This window comes from Lepidochelys kempii, chromosome 7 (assembly GCF_965140285.1).
Source record: "Lepidochelys kempii isolate rLepKem1 chromosome 7, rLepKem1.hap1, whole genome shotgun sequence".
Classification (NCBI taxonomy): Eukaryota; Metazoa; Chordata; order Testudines; family Cheloniidae; genus Lepidochelys; species Lepidochelys kempii.
Window position 1 is genome coordinate 24,861,456 of NC_136386.1, and position 27,848 is coordinate 24,889,303.

Below are 27,848 nucleotides of genomic sequence, written 5' to 3' on the forward strand. Positions count from 1 at the left end.
ATGCTGTTCGCTGCAAAGGTGTGGATTTTTGAAAAAGTGGGCGATTTGAAAAGAGGCTGGCTAAGCTGTCAGACTAGAAACTTGGGAGAGCATTCAAGTGAGTACTGCCAGGAATGAGGGAATTGTGCTCGCTTTTTTGGCCTGCCAATCTACAGAAGCAGTTTTATTGGAGTGCTGATGTGCATTTGACATTATCTGTGCCCATTACTTTTTTGTTCAGTGGCTGAACAAAACGTCCAGGTCAAGTGACTTTTCTAGGTTTAACCTTTAAGACTTAACAAAAACAGCATGTCGAGTCAAAAATTGAAGTGGTCTCAAAGATATTAAAACGAAATGAATTCCAAAAAAATCAATTCACCAAATTAAACCTGAATTCGCTAAATGGTTCAGTCATTCTCAAGCGGCTTTTTTGGCAAGAAGTTTTGGCCAAAAAAAGATTTCACCCAGCTGTACATACAGTGCACAGTGGGAAGGGTATCTTTAGGATGAGATTTCTACTGTGTGAAAAGTCAAATGCATTTTGCAGCTTTCGTGATAGTTTTCTGTCTGGTAAGAACCTGCTGTTTAGATTTGGGGCCACCCAGGAGGAGCAAGAGGGACCACCACCCTGGCCCCCCAATCAAGTGAAGTTGCAATCCGGCACACTAGGTTGCAGCCCTAGTCAGGTTTGGCCTGGCAGCCCCATCATCATAGAGGCCAAACCTGAGTAGGGCTGCAGCTTAGTGTGCCATGTTGTGACACCTGGAGCAGGGCCCAGTCCCCATGTGACAGAAGCTACTACTTACAGGATGAGTGCAGGATAGGTTTGCTCGCCAACTGTTGGATCATATTAAAGAAGTTCTGTATTAAAATGACAAATGAGTTTGATTCCCCATAGTTTAAATTCCACGGTATCACTAATTAAGAGTTCTCTCCCTCTGAAACTTGCAAGCTGCTAATTGTGTTAGTACATTCTAAGACGGTCTGTTCTCAAAGCAATTCTTTGTAAACTACTCAGAGACTCAAAGCAACAGAAACAGCACCCAGAGACTCTCTGCCCTTTTGTTGTATTCATCTTGCTTTGTTATAAATTGTGATTAAGATAGAGAGGGGATGGATGTGGATGGATGCTTGGTGTGGCTAGTAACTGAATGATCAGGGAGGTGCCAGCCTAAGAATCCAGTGTCCATCGGCTGAAGAAAGTGTCAAGTGGAAATAACCAGAGAACCCCTGGAGGGCAGACTGGAATCCACCCAACAGCCTCAAGAATGGAAGAACCAAAGAACAAGATAACATCTGGCAGCAGGGAGCTGTCAGGAATGTGCTATCTGCTGATTGATTCAGCAACAGCATGATGAAGCAATTCCCATAGATTGGCATAGGAAGAAATTCCTATAAAAATGGACTCTAGAAAGTGAGAACTTTGGGGTCTGATTCTGCAAATTAACTTCCAGGAGCATCAGACAAGGCCCTGCTCCCTCCACATGTCCAGGGGAGTGGCTTGGCATGAGCAACTCTAAGGCTGGTAACTATGGTAACAACCTTGCAGAATGTGTATAAATATGAAATTGAATGGAATGTTATAGCTATAACTGCTTACTAGGATTCTCTGTATTCACAATACATGTGGCATTTTGCCTTTTCCCCTTTAATAAGATCCTGCTAGTTTTTACTTTTATTGGTATAAACCTGCTCCCAGGTTCCCCTCTGTGGTATTTTTTTGGGGTGGCTGGGTGGGCCCTCAGTTTCAGATTTTTGCCCTGGGTCTTAAAAGGGATTTGAGGCCCTGAGTAGTTTCAGCAAAAAAACAAATGTAACTGAAAGATGAGTCTGAATAGATTCAGATTTCAGTAGTGCTTTTAATGACACCACCACACCCATACACCAAGTTCTTGTGGTACAGGGCATGGACTTCAAAGACAGAAATCCCTACACTCACCTGAGCAAGACAGGTAGCAGGAAGAAACTTCCTCCCCCTCAACATGTGGGGAGATGCTAGAGTACCACACTTTCTACAGAAGTGGGTTAAAACTAGCCCATTGAACCACAAATTGCTTCCATAAGGGTGGCTGGGTGAAGAGCAGGGGTCCAGATAATTGCAAAATTAGGTAGCTGACAGACATGGCTATACAACCTGGTAAGGAAAAGTACTAGAATTAAAAAAAAAAACTACCTTTAAATGACGGCATAATATCCCACCATCATTTGGTAGAGCACTTGAAGATTAGAAAAGCCATGTACCATGTAGATGCTCCTTGGTATTGAGGTGTGCTAGAAGTACAAGGAAGGCATCAAGAATCTTTCAGAAGGCCAGATAGTTTAATACTGCTTATCCAGTTTCACCAGTCACAGAAAGCAATGTTGCACTGAACCTGAATTGATGGCCTCCACACAAGTTAACCATTTAAGAATCATCCATCTGGCAGTGAACAAGTCTTCTTGCAGCTCTACTGCTAGGAGGCAGCCCCCAATTAGTTTAGTCACATGTATACCCATGATCCTTCTTTAAAGGAAGTTTGAATGTTCAATCTTTATACGCCAGTAAGCTTTCATAAGTGCTGCTTTGTTAGTGATACTTTGTCCCTTGCCAGTTTTGCAGGGCAGTCTGCCAATACAAGTAAGTTTGCCACCACTACATTTTGAACTAGAAACTTCTAGTTGTTAAACTGTAAGCTAGTCTGGCAGTTGTGCCTGAAACAGGAGGCACACAGTAATGCTTCCTGTTCTAATAAATTCCTCCACACCCCACCTGTGAAACTCTACATTTGTTTATTACCAATTGAGAAACTAGCTTTCAGACCCCTTCTTGCGTCTTTGAGGCCTGCTGCAGCATGCTTTGGTAAATGACATCATTGACAAACTGCTTATTCTGACAATAGGTCCCATGAGCACAGGCCCCTCATACTTAAAGTACATTCCTGTTTAGTGAAGTCACCTTTGCTCCTGTGTTAAGAGCCCCCAGAAGTGGATGATGAGATCACAATTTTTTCCTGCATGGGACAGGCCCTGACTGAAACAGTGCTTTGGATACACTTCAAGCCTTATTTCTACAAAATTTTCTTGTTAACTTTACCACTATGCATTAATACACAAGTTAGCTTTCATAACATCCATTCATTCTGTATCCAATTTCCTCTTGATGCTTGAAGAGTAATGTTTCATATTACTCCAATGCCTTTTCACATTGACTAATTTCTGTACTACTTGGTAAAAATGCTTCTTGCTTGTGACATTAAGTCCTACTTGGAGTCTGAATAGAAGGTGATAGGCAGAGGCAGGACTGGGCTTGTGCCCTTTGGGTTTACTAGACAAAGCTTTTGCCAAAAAGCTTTTCTAGATTTAAAATTGAGGTCTTATCTAACCTGGAACACTAGTGAAATTGAGATAAACATGATGTGAAAAGCCATAAACTGGATTATGGGAGAAGGGATGGTGACTAAAACTTCAGATTTGTGACAAGGCCTCATTGACCAGTGATCATTTGAGACAGACTTCTTGTTAAAGGTGCAGGAGTTCACATCAGAATTCCAGTAGCGCTCCACTTTTTTTTTTTTAAGGTCAGTACAACAAGCTTTTATCAAGAGGGCACAAAACCAGGTTTTTTGTTTTAAGTATAAAGTAACTTTAAAAGGTCCCTTAAGAACCTCAAGGTCTGACACCTTGAAAGCTGTCTCTCAACATAAGCTGGTCCAATAAAATGGTATTACTGCACCCACTGTGTCCCTCTAAACACTCTGCTTGAGTTGCTTATTGGTTGAAACATCAGTTCACCCTTGTAACTCAAGTTTACACTGGAGTATTTCTCCAATAGAGATGCTATCCAATGAGTCCAAAAGGATGCTCAGCTAAAGAAAAATTGGAGCATCCATTGGTCATTGACAATCCCTTCCCCTCCCTTTGCTTCCACTCAAAGCCTCCTGCCCAGGAAACTTGGAGCAACAGCGGTGAATATGACTGGAAAGTGGGTGGCAAGAAAGCCTCCCAGAAAGCATTTATGACAGAGTTCCACTTCTCTGGGTCCCCTAACACTGGAATTCTGGCATATGTGCATGAGGTAATGCACACCCTCTCCCTGACCTGCTGTAGCAGGGCAGAATGTTTGTAGCGGAAAAAAATCTTATAGATTTTGATGCTGGCAGATTGGGCTGGGAATATTCTGAGTCAGCAACTTTTCAATCTAGTTCACCTACTGTAGCAACTTTAAGAATAGACAATAAAACCTTAGCTTAAAGACAGTTGTATATTGGACAAAGTTTAGTGACATACTGGGTCCTAGAAGCCTGAAACTCAGATGAAATTGAGGCAAAAGTGATTCTAGTTTAAATTAAAAAGTATGCTGCTTTGTAATTTATGCCTTGTTTATATTTAGAGGTAGTTACTGATAAGAACCTCATTAGCAAGATTCAACACTGCTCAGGTTTTGCTTTGTGTAGGTTTAAAGATTACAAAAGATGCAAGTTTGTGAATGGAGCATGCTTAATGTGCCAACAGGAGTTTAAGAATCTCTTTACAGGAAGATAGTACAGATCCAGAAAACTGGAGACTTCAAGATTAGTTAGGGTTATCAGTTTTGGCTTGATGTATTTCTGGAGGCTTCATCACAGGGCATAATATTAATTAAAAGATGTGCTTTAATTCCTGGCAACTCCAGGACAATCCTGAAGGGTTGGCAACCATGGGATTAGTGCTAGTTGTCAGGTATTAGGATTCTTATTGCAGGGCACCATTTCCAGTGGAATGTTAGAAGCACTGTGTGATGAGAAACTCAATGTGGGTTTCTTCCCCTAGTTCTAGATAAGGTATCACCTTTAACTGAAGGGTCCGAGTGGGGAAGAGGAGTCTATTCCCATATTAGCTCAGAGTGGAATCTCAGTTTGCTGCTTGTCCTCCACCCTTTTTGATGCTGTAAAACTGTAAAAGGATTAAAGATTCTGGCTTTCTGACTGGGGAGCCCTCCAACTAGATAGGCAATGGTAATCCAATTTCGAAATATATAACCTGATGTTGAATAAGTCAGTCATGTGATGTAGTATGTTAGTTTTATAACAACTTTGCCTTAAGTTTCAAAAGAGACAGGACCCCCTAAAATTGAAGTAGATAGTAAAGTTAGTATCCCTTAACTAGAAGTATGCCTGACTGCAAGTGTTCTCCCCCTCCCAGAAGGGGCAGCTAGATACCTTGGGTCAAAGAGGCTTTAAAGTACCCCTAGGGAACACAAGAGGCCTCAGTTGAGTGGACTATTAACTGAAGCAGTCCCCAGCACTTCAGGGTAGCCTCTTCCCTACAGAGCTACAATAGACCAGCACAGGAAATAGCTGTTTCATGGCTTCCTTGGAAAAGTTTGAACAGAGTAAGTTACATCCCTGTTTTACAGTTTTCCCACTTTAAAGTTTAAAGGGTAACTTAGTGACTGGTTGTTTCCCCTGAGAATGTCACTCATGCAGCATGCCTCAGCTAAGAATTAGGAATGCCAAATGGCAACAAATAAGCTAAAAGGTTCCCAGATGCCAGAGTGACCTCTACATTGCTTAATAAGGAGTGTTTACTCACACTATGTGTAGGTCAAGATAGTTCTGAGGCAGCAAGTAGAGGACTGCTGGGATAAGTGAGCCTATTCAGATCTGGTTCAGTCTGATGTCTTCTCTGCAGCAGATGCCAAATACTAAAGCCAGAGTGGATGGAATTTTTGAAGCCAAAACCAACACATTGGAAATAATCAGTGATTACTGTTTGGGGAAATCCTTGGCTACAATGTTCACTTTGATTCAGTTTTTCCATTTGGAGTCACTGTACTAACAGGATGGGCAGGAAGAAATCCCCATTCATGCAGGACTGCACAGCTCAACCAAGCTCTATATACTGAAGTAGGTTTTGAAGCAAGATGAGTTTGAGATAAAAAGCTTTTGGTGTTTGTAATCTGGCATGATCAAATCTTCATGTTACCAGTTAGCTATTTTAAAGATTTCAAGTGCATGTGAACGGTCTGAGGGATTCTGAAGAGACCCAAGATCTTGATGTTTTATCTTATTATGCATGGATTCCTAAGCAAATTTCTACTGTGGTCTTCATAGATTTATACTGCAATTTGTATAGTTAGTATGCCAAGTGGCAAGATTTAATGGAGACAGACATCCTATACACACACTTAAGTTTCATGTAATGTGAAGTTGTCACATCACTAGCCTACAGTTTTAAAACAATTTAATGGAAATTCAGCTATCCCTGATTTCCTTGGGCAGAGGGATAGGAGGCAAGCAGACAGTACGTTTTATACTGCAAGTAAACATTTTAGTTGCTTTGTGAAGTTCATTTCTGTAGTGCTACTCATTTGAGCAACAGAGTAGAGAATTCCCCTAACCTTCAGCTATGGCAGGATCCTAGTCAACTTTGGGCATGCATACTACAACTTGAAGTTGCTCTTGTCCGGCAAAGCTGACAAGTGCTCATAGTGGTGTTGGCTTAGTTGATCCTGTAACAGCAAGTGAACTCCCTATTCTAGTGTAATCTACTATAATACTGGGTTTCTGATCTGGGTAGGCAACATATGGTCTAGAAGATAGTACTGCAGCAGAGTTTAAGTAGAAGCTAGTCAATTGTACAGCATGGCTGCATCCACTCCAGTCATGGAGATATGCCCAATTTGCATAAACACTCCCTCCTCCAAATAAAGATTCAGACCAGCTGCACAGCAACTGCAACAGCATCCAAGTGAGTTGGATGCAGGCAAAATGCACACCTCATGTTTAACAGATCAAAGTCATACTGCTGACTCCATGGCTGGTGAATCAAGCCCACAAAGTCTTTGTCTGGTCTTCCTTTCTATTTCTCACTTTAAACAGAGTGCAAACTTCTTTGCAAATCTTAGAAAGTGGTTTATTTCTACTATGACTTTGGTACTTCCTGTGTTTGAGCCAACTAGTATTCAGTTTAGAGAGTTCCCCCAGAACACTGATAATCCTAACTGTCACTGAGAAAATAGCTTCTGGTATCACATCCTTTAAGGTGTTCTGCCTCATTAAGGCTCAACCACAAGTGTTCTCCAGTTCTTTAGGTATAAAGAAATTTCCCCCTCCACCATTAGTCATTTAAGCATAGTTCTGTACACTTGACACTGTAACCAGGGCAAGCAGACCACCAGAGGAAGCAGCAGTACTTCCATCAGCCCACCAAGTTAAATACAGGTATTCTCCATTGCACAGTTGAGATTTAAGATCTGTATATTTAGCATACTGCATATGACTTATGTTTATGTAATTTCAACTAGAAGTTGCCAACATAAGGAATAAGAATGTTGGCTTGAAGCCCAGGTAACTTGTCTTATCATGGTGGCCACTGTCAGAATCCCCTTTTGAGAAGCTTCCAAAAACAAGGATAGCAGTGATGAATCTGTACAGAATACATTCTGCATGGGTGGTCTCCCAGCACCTTAAGAAGGGCCATATGGGATTATTATAACTCTGGGCACATGAGCCACTGCTGTTTAATGCTTATGTGCAGGATAAATGGCCACAGAATATATTTTAGTTTAGACATGAGTTTCTATTACATATAGGATTTTATATTGCTAGAGAAAAATCTCTTATCGAGCACATGGTGAACTTAAGCTAGTTCTAAAAAAAGCTGGGGAAGAACTGGTTCAAAGGTGACTTTTGCAAAAAGTTGATAAAATTAGTCTCATCCAGCTCTAGCTGCCAGTGAGCAACTCCATTTGTTAATGTTTTTAGACAGCTACATTAGGTTTGTTTTTGCCCATACAATAGGTAGCCCATTTTATTTTGATCAGAAGTTTTTCTGCATTTGTTTGTCTTGCCAAATTTTCACTATTCCTTCAGAGCATTCTGTCTAGTGTTCAGAAGCCATTCCTCTGCCAGTCAGTTTGTCTTCAGTTTACTACTTAATCTGTGGTAATGAGGCAGAAGAGCCTCTTAATGGTGACTGTTCAGGGACAGTGAGATCAGGGAGTTGCCCTGCTCCAGTGTGGAACAGGGATTCAACAGCTAAACATTTAGAATTAATCCAGAGGCAATGCCACCTTCACCCTCCAGCACATGACAGGATCAAAAAGATCCTCTATTCTTCCAGCACTAGAGGCTGGACTATTGCATTTGTCCTGTACTTAGAATTTGAGCAAGTTGCTTTCTCCAATCTAGTATTACTGCATTTATTAAAAGATTAGGATGCAATTCATTACAGCCAATAATTCACTAGACATTGCAGTCAGACTAGATCTCAGCTGCAGACAGCAGACTTTTCTTTTACACAAAGCATGTATTTTATAGTTATGTATTCCTCTGCTCATTTTGGCACCTTAAAATAAGGAGCTGGTAGCCTATATTGGGGTTCTCAACCTTTGAGGGCCCCTCCCCCACATGCAATAAAAGCTCCATAGCCCACATGTGCCAAAATAACTGGTTTTTGGCATATAAAAGCCAGGGCCAGCATTGGGGGTAACAAGCAGGGAAATTGCCTGGGGGCTCCCCACAAAGTTACATTGCTCAGGCTTTAGCTTCAGCCCTGGGTGACTGGGCTCAGCGCCCCAGGTGGTGAGGCTTCAGCTTTATGCCCTGGGCCCCAGCAAGCTGAATGCTGACCATGCTTGGAGGACGCCCTGAAACTTGCTCATAGGCCCCCAAGGGGCCCAGGACCCCTGGTTGAAAACCACTGGCCTGTATGCCAGTTTCATAGATTTTGTTTGCTGTTGTATTCAAATTAGGATGAGAACTCAACAGTACAGTAACGCAAGGAGCCATTGTTTAGTTTGGAAGCTAGCTAAGTTGGTACAATGCTTTGTTGCATAGATGTAGGATACTATTTCAAGTTTTTAAATGTTCTCTTACAGGAAAGTCAAGGTCCTAACATTACTTGTGATCCAGCTCTGGATCAGTAAGTTTCATCATGAAAGGGAAGGAAGGTGGTTCAGAACTTCAAAGATTGAGTGTACATACGAGGAGTGTTCCTAGACTAAGTCTGAATTTCAAGGATGGTCATGCACATTTATAATGCATTTAATTCAGCTGAGTTTTACTCAAATCTAGCCCCTGGAATTTGCATTTGTCTAAGGATCCATGTTATTTAACCACTGCATCAATGGAGATTTGGTTTAAGGGTTTGAATGCTTCTCCCAGGAGAAGCAATTTTACATAATTGCATAAGAATGAACAAGGCTAGTGTTGGTCTGCACAGGCAAATCTACTTCCTTGGAGTCCACAGGTTCCAGCTTTGACTGTACATCTCTCATGCTGGAAAAGACTTTAAAAGTTCATCTCAGTTAAGTGAAGATTACTCCACTTTGACAAAGAATTTAAGAGACTACACTTTTGAAAGCATTCAGACAAAACAAAACACCACTGTTGCCTGCACATGTCTCCACCTAGCTAAATCTGCATGGCACTATCCACATATGGTGCAAATATTCTTTAGCTGATGAACAGGGTGGTCTGTTTTAGCCTTAGGTATGTTTCAGTCTGAATACTTTCTTTGTCCAACTGTAAGTTTCAGAAGTTTGTGATTTCTCTACAGCTCTAGTATGAAAAGTACCACAGCTTGTTAAAGCCTATTTGTGTAATAAACTGATTAAAATTAAATTTAAGCTTCTCTCCACTCCACGTAATGTATTTTCAGCAAATACTGTGGAAGTTTAAATTAAATGCTATAAATAGCATACAGGTGCATGTGTGAGCATCTCAATGAAGACTGAAATCAATGCTAAGATTACAATAAAAACCACTGCTTCCAACTCAGTTCTGCTGCTTGATTCATGTCTGCCAACTTCAAGTTTAAACTCACTGTGGGACCTATAATGACAAAAGCAAGCAGGTTTCAGAGTAGCAGCCGTGTTAGTCTGTATCTGCAAAAAGAAAAGGAGTACTTGTGGCACCTTAGAGACTAACCAATTTGAGCATAAGCTTTTGTGAGCTACAGCTCAAGCTCATGCTCAAATAGCTTGAGCTGTAGCTCACAAAAGCTTAGGCTCAAATAAATTGGTTAGTCTAAGGTGCCACAAGTACTCCTTTTCTAAAAGGAAGCTAGTTCTTATTCCCTCTTATATACCAAATTCTTTATGTTCCAGTGCTAATTACCCTGTTCAGCCTCTATTAAGGTAGTAGGGTTGCCAGGTATCACCAAGGGGATAGTTTATCCTATCCTCCAACAATCTGAGACATACAAGAAGAGAATGTGACTTGCAACTGAGTTAATCTTTAGTTTGCAGGGCTGACAGACAATTTTTTCTGCTCTATTAACTGAGCACATCTGAAACATTGAACCCCCATAATGTTTGAGAGCAACTCCTGTTTGCCAAGTTTAGGAAAAATTTAATGAGTCCAGAACTGCATAATAAATTGACTAGCATTAAAGTCCAGTGCAAGTTAAATCATGCATTAGTTGGTTCTGTTGTACAGATGCTATCAGGTGTTTACAAATGCTAAAATATACCAGCTGCCAACTTACCCTTCCATCTATGGGACCTGCTGAACTGAATTTACCACATTTCCTGTCAGAGCACATGCAATGCAGATAATTTCTAAAGCCAACTTCAGCATAGATTACTTATTAGCAGCTACAGTTTGTGCCTTATCTACAGACCATGACTAGGAAGCAAGCAACAGGTGTATCACAGAAGACAGATTCCAGCGTCAGTGCATGGATTTGATCAGTGGCCTGAGCCATCTTCTCTAGAGGTAAAAGCCATAGGAGTAGTCTGGAGACATCCCATCCAATATCATGGGCCATCATTCCATTTTAGGAGCACCTACCCAGGTTGGAGTCTCCCCTTTTAAAAAGTCCTCCATTTTATTCCATATCTGGTATAGTGTGATGGCAGCAGGGCTGGCTGCTCACTAGCAGCATCTGTTGATTCCTTATTCAGGCTTAACAAATCTGAAGGGTTTGTTGGCCTGCATTTATTGTACTTAAGAGCTTAGCTACGGTACAGTCCAGACAATTTAAACTGGATAAGGTGGATGGTTTGTATTCATTCACACTCTGCTAAAAGCTCTGAAGGACCCATATGTCCAGCCTCTTGAAGCATTAAGTGCTTTGTCTAACCTAATCTGTAGCAACTGAGAAGTTTATTCCACTGATTATTAGTTCAGAAGGAAGTGGGGCCAGAGAGGGAAGTGTGCTTAAAAAACCACACCACCCCCCTCTGACAAGGCACATGAAAGGGAAACTTATGTATGAGCTTCCCAAAATGCCTTGAAAGCCTAGGCATTCATTTGCTGTGCTAAGCCACTGTCTGTGCCAGTAGCTTTTAAGCAACTCTGGACCCTGCTCAGTGGTCTTAACAGGATCTCCCTCAGCTTGCATATTGTGTGCTTGGCACACTAAGTGAATAAGACATGGTAGCAGAGTTAGTGTAAAAGTTCATGAGAACTATCCTAGTTCAGGAGGCACATGTGCTCCTGTCTGTGGAATGGCAGATGTCTGCAGGTCATTAGCTTTAGTAATGCCTGTGTAACACTAATCTAGTTAAGACAGCACCAAGGTCAGGTTTGTCCACTACTATATACTAAAGGTTGGGGAGCGAACAGAAACAGGGGATTTAAGTTAGTATCTTCCCCTGTGCAAATAGCAGAATAGGCTAGACTATAAAAGCATTTAGAGGATAGGTTTATTGCAGCTGCCTGCCTTCAAGAAGCAAGGAGTCAATATCTTTATAAGCTAAAGTGGACATGGTCCATACCCAGATTTGTATATTGCAACAGACGCCCTGAAGCTTTGCTGTAAAGTAATGTGTACAAGCTATTCCAGTTCTAGAGATAAGTGTCTGCAGGCCATAAAGTAATGGCTTGTGCTGGCACTCCCTTGCTTACTTTCAAGCCATCATGTTATGATGTTTTAAGTTACTGTTCATTAAGATTTCATCAGCACAGAGCAACTATAGCTGTGATTTCCCCATTTCATCAACTTAACAGGTGTGATGGAGTTTCCTCTGCACCCAGTTATGATGCAGAGTTACAGAAGAGGAGCTGGCTAGACCATCAATTATCAGATAATGTAGGGCTCCAGAGTCTTCCCAAAAAGAAAAGGAGTACTTGTGGCACCTTACAGACTAACCAATTTGAGCATAAGCTTTTGTGACCTACAGCTCGTTTCATAAGATGCATACTGTGGAGAGTACACATCTTTTTATACACACAAACCATGAAAATATTTGTGTTTACCACTACAAAAGGTTCTTTCCCCCCACACATCCCACTCTCCTGCTGGTAATAGCATATCTAAAGTGATCACTCTCCTTACAATGTGTATGATAATCAAGTTGGGCCATTTCCAGCACAAATCCAGGTTCTCCCCACCACCCCCACAAACCCACTCTCCTGTTGGAAATAGCTTATCCTTGTGACCACCTTAAGACTACTAGTACCAGCCATATGGCATTCCATTTTAGATCTCTCTAGGTTTGGTCAAAGGGCAAGATGTGATATTTATCAAGATTGGCAATTGCCACTGCCTCTCCCTAGAAGAGGTTTAGTCTATAGCTAGCAGAGTTTGCAATTTATGAGGAGTTTGGCTTAGGATCAGGCACAGAAGGACTAAGTACAGAAATGCTGTGGTGATGGGAGTTTTGATCATGTCAACTGCTTCTCAAATGGCAGCACAACTCCATGAGCTCCCTGGCTTCTACCACTTTCTATGGGATAGCCAGCCATACAAAACCAAGTTCTGTGTGCTAGGTGCTACTTTCCCACAAGCCTATTCTCCCAAAGAAGTTACTTGAAGTAACTCAAGTTATTGATTTTTATCCTGAAGATAAGTGGTTGGTTTGATTTTGTACCTGTTTCCATCACTATCAGATTAGCTTGAGCCTGGTTTATAGCATGACAGTGCCCTTTAAAAATAGCCTTAGAAACACTAGCATTAGGTGTCCCTTTAGGAGTAGGCTACAAAGCAAGAGCAGCTGATAGAGTGTTCTGGTTAATCTGAAGTTGTCTGACTAGGGCTCTTAACATGGGTGCTAGAGTACAAACAGCAAGATACTACACCCTGTGCCATTCAAGGTATATCTACATTGCAATTAAAAAAAAACAGTGCTAGCCCACTTGGGCTTAGGCTAAAACGGATGTTTAATTGCATGGAAAATGTTTGAGCTCAGGCCAAAATGTTTGGCCTGAGCTCTAGGACCCTGTGAGGTGGACGGGTCCCATAATACAGGGTCTAGCCTGAGCCCAAGTGTCTACATCTCAATTAAATAGCCCCTTAGCCTGAGTTGGCAGGCAGAGACCACCACAGGGTTCTATCTGCAATGTAGACACACCCCTCAATGTATCCTGTCCCAGCTTCACTGGCAGTAGGTCAGCTTCTACCTTAGCTTAACTTTGAGGCTTTCAATTGGTCAAGTTAAATATTTCATATTTAAGTTGCTAATGTCAGTGCTCGTGCCATGCATACATGGCACAAAAGATCTTAAGATGGATTGATATTTGAACCGCAAATCACTGATTAGATGGTAATTTAACCCTTATCTACCTAACTCAGTATATATAAAAATGGGGTGTAAACATGTTTGTCACAAATTAGTAAAGAGGGTGGCTTCATTGTCAGCTATAGAAATAGCAGATAAAAGCCCGAAAGTTAAATAGTAAGTGTTCCCACTCCACCCAGGTTCAACAGAACAGCTTGAGGTTTTTTTACTGCAATATGAGAGCTGGAAGCTGTTCTGACAGTCTGTGGTAAACCACAGACACCCCACCCCATGCACATGCAGTCTGCAATAGTAGGCCACTGATCGGGTGTAACTGTTACATGTTAGAAGCGGCTTCCAAATATAGCTCAAAAGTTACAGCCCTAGATGAATTTGTTCTATTTGTTCACAGGAGGTGTATGCTGGAATGCAGCTTATCAGTGCATTCTTGGCACAACTGAGTCAGTTTATTCAATGACAAAGGGCATGACAGGAAGTGGTTTTTAGAAGTAATCCACCCATGGCAACAGGAGCTCTACTTGTCTGCTGTGTACTGGAAAAACAGACACAGCAGTAGAGGTCTAGAAACAGCTAGAGTGGTTAGCTCCTACAGATGGTCTAAATGGCACTTGTCTAATCAGCATGCAGCTGAAAGGCAGTTGGGAACATCCTTGGAGCAACAAAAACCACCACTGTTAGACATCAGAGCTGACTGCTTTAAGTGAACAAGCCATGTCCCCAGAAGCTGAGGGCTAAGAGCCAGCTGCTTTTGCTTCCTAGTTCTACTTCTAAAGGAAAGTGAAGAAATAGGTAGAGCTAATTACCTGGGATAGCCAGCTTGCCACCTACCTTCAGGTCACACAGGCTCTCAGTACAGAACTGGATTTACACTGCTTCCCTCAGAAGCTCCATGGTTCACTGAGAGTGCCATAACTATATGGAGACCTTTGTAGCCCATATGTGCACCAGGATCTCAGTTGTCAAGAGTTCCTTAAGGACTGCCATTCTGGGTGGTTAAACATTTATTTTTTACATAATTTTAAATACCATAACAATGTAAATTATGAATTGACAACCTGTATTAAGGCCTGAACTATAATCTATTAAAATTGTTTAAATTAAAACTCAAGCAGGATATATAAAATCCCAGCAGTAAAGTCCAACTGAGCTGGTGTAAGTCACTGGCTAAGCATGCGGAACCAGTCTGAAGTGTTACCATGAAGCCAGCCTTTGACAGCCCTAGCATAGATAGTTGTCATTTCTGATTATTCAAGTTTAATTGCTTCTTCATTCAAAGTAGAAGAACGAATTTTCCACTGCCAATCTAGGATTAGAAACTAGATGTCAGAATGAGAACTACTGGTTCTCAAATCTTGAAGGACACTAGTGACCAGAACTGTTTCTGGTCACTAGGTATAGTTTAGACTTAAAGCATTAAATGCAGGACATTACACAAGTTTAGAAGCCAGCATATTTAAGCTAAAACAACTAAACCCTGTTTGTGCAATGTAACAATGCCAGTCACCAACCCAGGCATCTTAATAGCAGTCATAGTGTAAGTTAAGAAGAATTCTTCCATCAACCTAGCTATGTTTATACCAGGCATTAGGCCAGCTTCACTAGCTCTCAGGGATGTAAATTTTATACCCTGGAGCAATGTAGCAAGGTGAACTTCAAACTCAAGTTTATACCCCCAGTTAGCAAAAAGTAGAACCAAGTTAAATCTTCTTAAAGAGGTTGAGTGCAAGTTAGTTTCCTGCTTTAATCACTCCAACCTGTTGCCACCTCCACTGAGCCATAAAGTTTTGCAGCAAAAGTTGTTTTAGCTTTGCAGTTCCTTGGGTAAGTAAGAAATGGTTCTTCAATTACTTCAGGTCATGAATTTACTGTTCATCACTAGCCCGGTTTGAATTTTAATCTAGTGCTCTATACAGAGATCAATTCCTTCTCATTAGGAGCTGTTGGATACTTATGCTTGGTCTAGACCAGGGGTTCTCAAACTGGAGGGCAGGACCCTTTAGCGGGTTGCAAGTTTATTACATGGGGTGTTGCAAGCTGTCAGCCTCCACCCCAAACCCTGCTTTGCCTCCAGCATTTATAATGGTGTTAATATATAAAAAGGTGTTTTTAATTTATATGGGGGTGCTCAGTGGCTTGCTATGTGAAAGGGGTCACAAGTAAACATTTGAGAGCCACTGGTCTAGACCAGTGGTGGCCAACCTGTGGCTCTTCAGAAGTTAACTCCACAGCTGGAGCTATAGGTGCCAACTTTCCAGTGTGCTGGGGTGCTCACTGCTCAAACCCTGGCTCTGCCCCAGGCCCTGCCCCCCACTTCACCCCTTTCCCTGAGCCTGCCATACACTTGCTCCTCCCTCCCCCCACCTGAGCCTCCTGCACACCACAAAACAGCTGATTAGGAGGTGCTGATCAGCAGGGCTGCTGGAGGGTGGGAGGTTGAGAACATTACTGTGGCTCTTTGGCCATGTACATGGGTAAATTCTGCCGCCTCCTCAGGCTGGCCACCCCTGGTCTAGACTACATGCTAGGTCACTTGGTGTGATTTTTCATACCCCTGAGTGACAGTTATACCAACCTTAACCCCCTGTGTAGGCAGCACTACATCAGTGGGAGAGCTTCTCCTAGTGACGTAGCTAATCTCTAGTGGAGCTGGAAAGAAGCCAATGGAAGAACTATCAGCTTAAAGAGCCTTCACCAGATGCAGTGCAGCTCCAAGTCTGTAGAGGAGGCCTGCCCATAGCAAATTCAGATCCTGCATGTACAGGAAAATTCTTGCTTCCTCTACCACCCCTAGAAGATTGAGGAGGAATATTCTTTAATCCCCTGGTGTCTTCAAAAGGATTTGATACAATACTGAACTGGGACTGCATCGTACCTTAAATCTTTCCTCAACTGCTACATTTTTACATGGAGACCCGAGAGCCCTGCAATAGGATTAGCAGCGTTTGATCCCCAAAAGGTAGTGTTATGGTGAGAAAGTCTCTGCATCAGCTTTGCACTAGTCTATACCTGCTGGGCTGTTCAAAAGGGGTCAGGGCTCCTCAGCAATGTTTAGTACAATACATTTTACCAAGTAAAATTTGTCTGCTAGTAAGCAGATATCTGCATTCCCAAAGCAAGTTAGGAGATTTAGAGACAGTGCTTGTGCACGTGAGACTACTGGAAGTCAATATTGGCATGTACAAATTGGCCAAGATGAACAATTCATGCATTTAAGTAACTAGCATGTTAGTCTTCATTATATACTGTATATGTACACTTTAATAGAGGTCAAATCAGAAATAGTGGTCAGAAGAGACCAATTCTCTGTATAAGAGTTCCTGCACTATAAGAGGAGATTCCTACATGTTGGGTAGATGTTGAAAAACTGCAACAATTCTCCAGGTCTAAATAGTTGACCTTGGTGTCAAAATTTAGAGTGCCATTAGGCTATGACAGCATTGCCCAGTCAGCTACTAGAAATCCTTCTGGACAATGTGGCAGATGCAAAAATCCCATTCAAGTATCCTAAGCCCTAGGGGTAATGCCAAGAGGTTTGTATGTAGATTTGAGGAATGCTCTTGCTTGTAAGAAGCCAGGAAGAGTAGAGAAGCGTCCTCTATTTTTTGCTTGTGAAGGAACCAAGTGTAGACATTATAGAAGTCCCCATATCAAATCCTAGCAATACAAGCAAGGCTTGAGAGAGAGAGAGACTTACTCTAGCACAGCTGTTAGTCTTGATTCGTAATACTAATCCTAGAGTTGCAGTTTTAAATGAGACAAGTTCTTAGTTGATGGCAACCATTAGACTTCACCTGAGAAGGAGCTGAAGCAAGACTTGCCTGCTTACCTAGTCTAAGCACTGTGTTACAAGATGACTGTAGTGAAAATTCACTGAGATCACATGCAAAGCACTATGTTTTGGAATAATCAATTGCACAAATTCAAAGTGGGAAATGACTGCCTAACTATGAAGAAAAGGTACAGCAGAAAAGGATCTGAGGAATAGAGTGGATCACACTAAATGTGTGAGTGTAATAGTGCTGCAAAAAAGCAAACATTCTGGGATGTATTAGCAGGAGTATTGTAAGCAAGATGCAAATAATTCTTCCACTGTATTTATCAGGCCTCAAAACTGGAGTACTGTGTCCTGCTCTGGGCACCACACTTTGTTAAAGATAGACATATTGGAGCAACAAAAAATTCAAGGTCTAGAAGATGTGACCTATGAGAAAAGATCAAAAGAATGGGATTTGTTTAGTCTGAAGAGAAGACTGAGGTAGGACATAAGTCTTCAAGTACATTAAAAGGTTGTTACAAGAAGGGTGACAAGTTGTTCCTATGTTTAGCTACCCCTACAGCTAGGAAGTTTTTCCTAACATCTAACCTAAGTCTCCCTTGCTGCAATTTAAGTCCATTACTATGTATCTGGTCTTCAGTAGTTGAGAACGCATTACCTAGGGAAGCTGGGCAATGTCATTGGATGTTTAAGAACAGGTTAGACAAGCCTGTCAGAGGCTATCTAGGTAATATTCAGTCTTGCTTCACAGCAGTGAACTGGACTAGATCTATCAAGGTCCCTTGCAGTCCAGCATTTCTATGACTAAATAGCCACTGTGTTTTAATTGGTTTCAGAGTAACAGCCATGTTAGTCTGTATTCGCAAAAAGAAAAGGAGTACTTGTGGCACCTTAGAGACTAACCAATTTATTAGAGCATAAGCTTTCGTGAGCTACGGCTCACTTCCTCAGATTGACAGCCTTGTTCACTTAGTGACAAGAAACAGGTGCTTAACTAGCAACTCAATGCTACTAGATTTTCTATTGGTGCAAGATGTTTCCTTTAAACTTTATGTACATGAAAACTTTTCAGTGTCTTGATTCACTTCAGATTTGCAGGCTTAACAAAGTAATGGTGCCCTAAATGTGAACTCTCCTTTAAGAGATGGTCTTGTCACAGCTTTCAGCCTGAGGCCACTGCTCCCAGGAAAGCACTCCAAAACCCCATGGTCACAAGTAGAAGGAAAAAGAAGCTCAGCTCCTTCTATACTGGAAGACAGTAGTCCTCCAATCCAGTAAGCAAAGCTCATCTAGACAGCTCTTCTCCCCCATAAAAGATTTTAAACAACTTATAGCATAATGTAACATCCCACATTTGGCTTTGTACCATCAGATATTCTGTCCTGATGGAAGTCTAACCAGTTTTTATAGGAAGAGGATATGAAGTAGCAGGGACTCATCCCCACTTTCACCTACTGCATGGCTAGCTATGGGTATGCTTGAAGCCATAAAAGGAACATAAGCAGTTCTCTGTGGTCCCAGTTCCACCCCCCTCCCACCCTTGCTGTAGCCCATCCCTAGGAAATGGGATTGACACCACTCAGGAGACAAACTGAGAAGTATTACTCTTCTCCTTGTGCCCAAGAGGAGTCTTTAAATCTGTTTCATTTTCTGGTTATCTTACTGGGAGTCATGGGTACAGCAAGTTTAACCCTGTAGACGCAATAGTCACTGACATTTATTCTATGTCTACTAGCACTGAACTCTAGCTGACCCATATCTGGTGTCTTCTGTCTGGAGTTCAATTGTACAAATCCACTGATTGTTCTGTTCAAGTACCTTAAAAGCAACTCAGATTTGAGGGCCCTGTTGTCAGTGCATAGATAGCACTTCTGTAAACCCACCATCTCACAAACTGAGAAGTCATGGGCAACCATACAGTGGGAAGCATTCCATGCATGGGACAAACATGTCCTCCAACACAAGTGCATGGCCACTTAGTTATGGCTAACAAAGACTCCATAATGCTACAAATACACAAGCTAATAATCAAATTTGAGTGTTCACTGTGTCTGCTTAGTTTATTTGTGGGCCAAGTAGCAGAGATTCTCCCTCCCACTGTTTGAGTTCCTTTGATCCCAGGCTAGCAGTGCACTTCAGAGTAGTTTCCATAGGGTGTGGAACCAGCTATGGTATACCTTTGTGAAGTCTATTTTGGATGGGAAAATAATTCAGAGACAAGCAATAGACACTAAAACATAAGTTTGAAATAAACAACTGAGGAGGAGCATCCAGACCAGGTGGACATACAAGACTGAGCAAATGGAGGTTGCCATTGACTGTCAGTTAACGGTGAGGACAGAGTTTTCTACAAGGAAAAGGATTGCACAGTAGCCTGTCTTTCAGAAGGGAACTTGTTGCCCAAGGGAGAGGATTACATGGACAGACTAAGCCAGGGTTTCTCAACCCATGGGGTGTGACCTAAAATTGGGTCACTGAAGTGTTTCAAAGGGTCCTGCCCCTCACTAATCCTGCAGTAGTAGCTCCCGCAGTTCTGGTCCCATGGGGCTGGTTGGGCTCAGCTGCCTGCTCCAGGTGCTGCACAGGGTCACAGTGCTGCTTGTGTTTGGTCCAGCTGCCCTTTGTTATGATGGGGAGCCAGCCAAGCCCAGTTGGAGTGAGTGGTACTGTGACTCCATGCAGCTCAACATGGGAAGCAGGGAACTGATCCCAGCCAGTTTTGTGGGACAGGAACCACCACTATGGCACACAGGGTGCTTGTTTAGTGTATATTCTATGTTGGGGGGAATGGCTCAAGCCCTAAAAAGTTGATAATCACTAGAGTAAGCCACCTTAAACTTTAGGAGGACCTTTCAGGTTAGGGTTGAAGTCTGGTGACAAGGCAATATGGGAAGCTTTTGCTACAAATTGCATATGTCAGTAGCTGTAGAGTACTTCAGTGTTAAAAACCAAATTGTATTGGCTTTGTTTCACCAAGCCTGTGTCTTCACTGTAAAAAAACCCTCTTAAGTAAAATAAAGAGTCACTAAAATCTTAGAGGCCCCCTCCTTGAAGTTTACACTTTGAGGCAACTATGCCTCTCAGCTAAGTCTCCAGTAAGATTATGTACTGGGTTGGGGAATACATATTTCTTATCCTGTGATAGAGGCTCCTTTTTAAGCAGGGAGACAAAGCCTAAGTTTTAGTATATAAACTCCAGTCTGTTGGACAGTTTAGTGTGGTTACCATCACTAATCCTGGCAACTTGACACCAAGTTGATCAGTTTTAATGTAACCTGTTAAATGGAATTCACTTATGGAGTCTTCCTCTCCTAAACTTGTTCTGTCAGCATCTATTGCTGTGCTGCGAAGGCTTCCTACAGTCATTACTGACAAACCCAGTCCCAGCAGACTGGCCCATAAGACACTTTTGCTCAAGCTTTTGTTTTAATGCAGTTCTGGTCCCATAGATTAAATCTAATCAGCCTCTCACCAAGCCTTGAATGAAATCCCTCTCCTTGTCCCTGCTATGCAGCATTTTGTAATCGGCACCCAGCACAATTGCTTACATCTGCACAGTAAGCATCACTACATTTAGTAGCAGTTAATATTTTGGGCAGATTGTATCCTCCTGCAACTTTAGGATAAAATCATAAAGTTATCCAGTCAATACACCCTCAACCGCTACTCCAACAGGCTCTCATTTCTACCTCCAATACACACCAGAATGCACCCCAAACTCCAAAATTGCACTCTAAGCAAAACAAGTGACCTCATGCATTTGAGAAGGCAACACAGCCTTAGTGTTGCTGAGGTACAATGAATATTGAGCAACACAATTGCTGACATGTTTTAGGAGTTGTCTGGAAGACAAATGTCAGATACCCTCCTGATAATGTTTAGTCAGAAAGCTTTGGTAAAGTATCCTCAAACAGAGATCAGCTTGTAGCAGATATCACAGTAGTTTTCCTGAGTAGCTTGATCTGATTTCTGCAAGCTCAGTGCTTTAGATCTTAGCATTAGAGTTCTTTAGGAAGTCTATTTACATAGATCTGTGCTTGCAATTTAAGGCCAATATTTGCCCAAGTGCAGTTTTCACTTCAGTGCAACTAGTAGGTTGTCTGAGGTTTGACACTTATTGGAAGTAAAGTGACTTCAGTTAGTAGGTATTAGTTTGTTGGTTACCAATTTTCTAGAATAGACAACATTATGCTTCTGTCAGCTCAGTTGCTTTAGACCTCACGATGTCTGCTTGGAGTGTCCTTCTCTTCAGGTTTCAGAGTAGCAGCCGTGTTAGTCTGTATCCGCAAAAAGAAAAGGTGTACTTGTGGCACCTTAGAGACGAACCAATTTGAGCATAAGCTTTTGTGAGCTACAGCATGCATCTGATGAAGTGATCTACAGCTCACAAAAGCTTATGCTCAAATTGGTTCGTCTCCAAGGTGCCACAAGTAGGCCTTTTCTTCTCTTTAGGAGAGGGTATAGTCAAAGCTGCTCACTTCAGCTAGGGTAGAATGTTCAGCAGCACTTCTATACAAGTGAGGTCTGGCTTGAAGACTACTTTAAGGGGATGGACCATGAAGTTCAGGTAAAGAGATTGAGGGTCCACAGCCCAAGTTCATTTTCTGAACTTGTGCATATACTGCCTTGTCTCATCTGTTAAGAACATTAAGCTGTAGAACAGTTTGACAGCTCTGGGGACTTAAGGTCTTTATGTAACCTGCACAGGATGCTCTACATGGTAGAACCTTGCAGTATGGATTGTGTTGCTGCAGCACAGTGCTCCAATCAGTAAGGAGACATGAAAACTGAGCCTGCGCAAACTAGTCAGTTCACTGGAACATTGCTGCTCCAAGCTAGCATAGTTCAAGGGAGCGCCTATGGGCAAAAACAATATAGGTATAATATTGATAGGACAGGGATGACATTTACAAAAATGAAGGGAAGTAGCTTGCCTAGTTTTAGAGAAGGCCAGTAGCCAAAATAAACTGTTTGCAGTAAGGTTTCTTAACCCTCTGCCACTGGAAAGTAGGATGGAAAGATGATCTGTCAACAAGTGAAGTTCAAGCATCAGCTAGGTTTGCACAATTACCAGAAAGTCATGAGTGAATAATTAATGGCTTCTTTAATCATTTCCCCTACCTAGTAAGCTATGGTGCCAAATAAAAACTTATGTTTCCAATTAAAAATGCAACCAGGCATTAGACTTGAGTATTTTTCTATACTGTCTAGTAGTTTAGAATAAGGGCACTATACAACCCAGTTTTAACACTCAATTTTAGTTCTATTGACTTTCCTGTTAGAACAGTGAGCAACAGCATTGAGTCCAAATACTACATAAGTGCAAGGAGAGTTTGATATTTAGAAGTCAAGTTAGATTTTCTTGCTCCTTTGAGAGACGAAGGTATAGAAGCATTTTTTACCTTGTGCAAGATGCCTTATTCATCCTACTTCACCCACAGTTCACTGAAGCTAGAACATGGTGGGGGATTTTTAGATTAATCCCTCTTCAGCAGTATCATAGGCATATGAACTACTGGTTTCCAGATGTGTGTATTGTGACTAAGCCTGAACCGTTATCCATTTGGAAGTTACCCATTTCATAAGAGTATTACACTCTTGCTTGAAGGGTTATGTTTTAGTTGCATGCCAACAAATTGAGATCCTATGCAGATTTCATCAGTATAATCTACATATTAGACCATGAACTCGCACTTCATAATGTAGTCACTCAAGTATGATGCTAATTAAAGCAAGCTGTATAATTTTTACAGAGTCACCAAATGTGTATGCTAGCTCCCATGTAATTAATCTTTCTTTCCTTTGTCTTATCATTGTGTTCCTTGTTATGGAGTTCATTACTCTCATGAGTCTTATTGACAAGAAGGTTTCCTATAAAAGTCATGCACAACTATGAAGCCTTTAAATAAACAAGCACATTGTTCAAAAAAAAAAAAAAAGTCTAGTCTAATCTACCATGCCATAGCTAGCAACATGAAATTTTCCAATGTTCATTTGCAACTTAAGATAGAAGTATCACTACCAGACAATAGTGAATTAAGACTTCAAAGTTTGTTCAGTTGAGGAATTTATGTTGGTCAAAGTGTCAGCCTGATATTTTAAATTATCTGGTTTGATTACTTTTGAAGCAACATTGTCAATTTACAAAAAGAAAAGGAGTACTTGTGGCACCTTAGAGACTAACCAATTTATTTGAGCATGAGCTTTTGTGAGCTACAGCTCACTTCATCAGCTGTAGCTCACGAAAGCTCATGCTCAAATAAATAGGTTAGTCTCTAAGGTGCCACAAGTACTCCTTTTCTTTTTGCGAATACAGACTAACACGGCTGTTACTCTGAAAATTGCCAATTTAGTGAGCTTGAGACCTGTCAGACTCAAGACCTTGTCTTCACTAGGGAAGAAAGCAGAGTTAAAATCCTAGAGAAGACAAGGCAGTTGCTTTCATGTGACAAAGCCATTAACAACCACTAACTCATCTGAAAGCAAATGGTGGTTTTCTTTAGGATCTTAATTCATTAGAACTTGCATTTAAGTCACCTTTGTTCCTAGTGAAGGATCACCCTGCCCAAGCATTGCTTGTTAACTCTACAGCAGCTAAACACCAAGTATAGCTCCTAAGAGGTTTAAGAAAAATGTGCTTTATGCCACATTTGAAAGATTCCAGCTATGCCCCCAGAAAGAACTACTGGGGATTTCAGAAGATTAAGGTCTATAATGAGGGGGAGTGTGGTCAACCACAGCAACTTCCACCTATTCCTCCTTCATAATAAGCTTCACTGAGAGGAGTTCCCTTCTCTTTGGGATCGGCTTAATGGAGACAAATAAGGTTTCTTCCCTCACCCTGCCCCTCCAGCCCTTCCCTCTTTCCAAACTCTTCCCTGCCCCCATTCAGGCAGACCACCAAACAGAAGTCCTCTACCCATAGTTCACAAGGGTAAGAGACCTCTCTTTCAAGAGCTGAGCAGCTGATAAAACTTAACCTTCTGATCATTGGTCGGTCAACTCCCACCCCTCTAGTCTCCAGAGGTCATCCTGGCAGTTACAGGCCAGTAAGCTTAATTTCAGAAGCAGGCAAACTGATTGAAACTATAAAGAACAGAATCAGACATACAGCTGAGCACCATTTGTCAGGTAAGCACAGTTTTTGTAAAGAGAAATCATGCCTTGCCTATCAGAATTCTTTGAGAGTCAATACACAGACAAGGGTGATCCAGTAGATCTAGTGTCAAAGGCTTTCCAGAAAGTCTACGATCAAGGTCCCTCAAAGACTCTTAAGCCAGCTAAGCAAACATAGGATAAGAGGGAAGGTCCTCTCATGGATCAGTAACTGGTTGAAAGTCACAAAACAAAGGATAGGAATAAATGATCGTTTTTCAGACTAGGAAGACATAAATAGAAAGGTTCCCCAGATATCTGTACTGGGACCAGTATTGTTGAATATATAAGCGATTTGCAAAAACGGTATAACAATGAAGTGAGTAATTTTGTAAGTCCAAAGCAGACTGCAAAGTTACAATGGATCTCAAAACTGGGTGTCTGGACAATAAAATGGCAGATAAAATTCAATGTTGATAAATGCAAAGTAATGCATATTGGAAAATATCAACATACAAAATGATCTGGATCCAAGTTACCTGTTACCACCCAGAAAAGATCTTGGCGTCACTGTGGATAGGTCTCTGAAAATGTATGCTCAATGTGTAGTCAAAAAAGCTAACAATGTTAGGAAAGGGGCAGAGAAAATAGTGCTACCACATAAACCTATTTATGTTCACATCCTGAATACTACATATCCCATGTTCTGGTCACCCCACCTCAAAAAGATTAGAATTGGAAGAAGTACAGAGAAGGGCAATAAAAATGCTTTAGGGTATGGAACAGATTCCATATCAGGAAAAATTTTTAAAAAATGGACTTCAGTTTGGAGAAAGAGAGAGGGAATAGGAAGAGGTCTATTAAACCATGAACGGTGTGGAGAACTTGAATAAGGCAGTGTTATTTACACCTTCACAGAACAAGAACCAGGAGTCACCCAATTAAATAAATAGGCAGAAAGTTTAACACAAAAGGAAGTACTTCTCCACATAGTCAACTTTCGGAACTCCTTGCCAGGGGATGTTGTGAAGACCAAACACTATAACCATTCAAAACAAATCAGATAATTTCATGAAGGATAGGTTCATCAATGGCTATTAGCCAAGATGGTCAGGGATGCAACCCCATGCTCTGGGAGTCCCTAGCCTCAGATTGCCAGAAGCAGATAGTGGATGGATCACTTGATTGCTTCCCCCCTCCCCCCCCCCATTCCCTCTGAAGCACCCGATATTGGCCACTGATGGAAGACGGCACACTGGGCTAGATGGACCACTGGTCTGACCCCATATGGCCACTCTTGGGTTGAGCTGCAAGGAAACCATTAGGCACTCCATGCCCACAACCATGTCATCTGGAGAGTGACCACTGGCTAAGGCCTAATCAACTTTGGCATCTGGAGCATCCATCAAGTCCTTGAGACGAGGGGGGAGTATGTCCGAGGCTGTTCAATATAACACCTTAGTGTTAAGGCCACACAACTCAAGTCTTGAGCAACACTGCCTATCCAGGCACCCTTTGTTATAGAGGTGAGCATAACATCCAAATTATAGTCCCAACCCAAGAACAGCTAGCTGTTCCTTTGCTAGCATTTGCCTTCACTTCAAAAGGGCCAGAGGTCTGCTCTGTAGTTTTGCCAGTTAATACTGTCTATAGCAAGCCAATGAAAGATCAGTGATGGCCTTAGCTTGTTTTCAATGGAATCAGCAGTGGGACCTTCATTAACAGCATAACCCCTGCAAAGCACTCAAATCACAGCAGCTGAGAGAGTGCCTCTACCTGCAGGGACAGATGCAGCACAGCAAATCCTGTCTTCCTGAAGAAGGCAGACAGTCTTCACTTTCCCTATGGGTAGGAATAGGCCTAGCCATCCTCTGGCCAGGCCGGAGCCCTTGGGGTAGGCAAAGTTGGGGTTTAAGTCTCAGGGAGTCACATAAGGCAGCACAACTGTGCCAGAGCACCCTGGGATTTAGCCAGAACTCCCCCACACCAAGAGCCACAGCACAGATTTGTTAGAGACCCTGGTAAAGGCCCCCTGCCTTGGTAGCTGCCTCTAGTCAGCACTAGGAAAAAGCAGCCAGATGAGCTGGTTTGGCAAGCACCAGCCGAGCCCCACACACCTGCCTTGGGAGTGTCAGCTCGGCTCCTCCTTGGGGGCCCGCCCAGCCACCGGGGACAGGCTCCACCACACCCCAGCGCGGGCTCCCGACCCAGAGGGAGCCCTTCCCCTGCCCAGGGTCACCGCCAACACCGGGCAGCCCAGGAAGGAGGGCGCGGACGCGCCCTTCCCCACCCCCGCCGGGGGAGCAGTGCAGGCTCCTGCGGGCAGCGGGAGCCTGGCCGAGGGTCACTGGCCGGGGGGCGGCCACAGCCCGGCGGTCACACGACCGCCCTGGCGCCACGGCCCTAGCCCGCAGCAGGAGCCAGCGAGCGGCCCGAGAGCCGCGCCAGAGGTGCGGGCCGCCCGGCTAGGGCGAGCGACACACCCCACGCCCGGGGTGGGCGAGCCCCCTGGCCGACCCGCCGTCCCAGCCCGCGGTCGCCCGGCTTGCTCCCTCCCCCGGCCGGCCGGCCGGACTCACCGATGGAGACCAGCTTGATGCTCTCCCGCTCCAGGAACTCGAGCGCCACCGAGACGTTCTCCAGCTGCATCTGGCGGAAGGTGGGGCGCTGGTGGTACTTGCGGTACATGCGCTTCTGGCTCAGCACCTCCAGCAGCGCGATGAGCCGCAGCCCGTCGCTCAGGTCGCTCTGCAGGTTGCCGATGCGCTTGTTCACGCAGCGGAGGTGCTCGTTGCACCAGCGGGTGAACGTGTTCTGCTGGATGCGCTTCCAGGGCGCGTCCTCCGCCAGGTCCTTCTCGGTCACCGGCATGTCCGCCTGCTGCTCCGCCTCGCTGCGGCCCGCGGGCGGCGGCTGCTCTAGCCGGCGAAACTGCAGGGTCTGGCTCCGCGGGCTGCCGCCGCCGCTGCTCCAGCCTCTGCCGCGAGCCCCCTGGCCCCGCGCCTGCGTGCTGCTCATGCTGGGGCGGCCGCCCCGCCCCGCCCCGCCCTCTGCGGGGGATGAGCGAGCAGGCTCCGCCCGGGCGCGCTCCCGCCTCCTGGGCGGCGGCGAGCTCAGTGCTGAGGGCCCGCCGACAAACCTGCGGGCAAAGGGGCAGCGGCGTTAGCAATCCCCCCCCAGGAAGGGTCCGGGCTCCCCCTCCCCTATACCGAGGCCCCGCCTGTACGTACTCCGAGCTGGATGAGGCACCTGCCTGCTCCCCGGGCTTTAAATACTGTCCGGGGCTTGGGCCCCGGAGGGAGGAGCAGCAGGCGGCCAGAGGTGAGCACAGCTGTGCCGAGGTCAGAGAACCCAAGCTGTGAGTGCAGCCCCTTGTCATATCATTAGGAATCGGGGGTCGTCAACGCCTCCTACCTCGCCCTCGCCCTCGCCGGATCTTTGTCCCCTTCGGCTGCGTGAAGAACGTCTGCTGCTTCGTTACCATCTAGCACTGAGATGAGAGACCTTCTGGTGCCAAATCTCCTAACTAGCGAGGAGGGAAACGCCCTCACTTTGCATTATTACTTTACTGCA

At 43.4% G+C, this 27,848-nt stretch overlaps 1 protein-coding gene across 5 annotated transcripts in view; it reads right to left on the minus strand.

Moving 5' to 3' along the window:
* Positions 1-27,317, minus strand: part of FLNB (filamin B) — a 112,996-nt gene extending 85,679 nt beyond the window's left edge. For 4 of the 5 annotated variants that reach the window (XM_073351443.2, XM_073351441.2, XM_073351442.2 and 1 more), the window contains exon 1: positions 26,855-27,317. In XM_073351443.2, coding sequence (XP_073207544.1) covers positions 26,855-27,293 — 439 coding nt within the window. In that variant the 5' untranslated portion in view covers positions 27,294-27,317. The remainder of the gene's footprint in view (positions 1-26,854) is intronic. The other variant, XM_073351444.2, reaches the window with a different exon arrangement.
* Between the last annotated feature and the right edge of the window lie 531 nt (positions 27,318-27,848).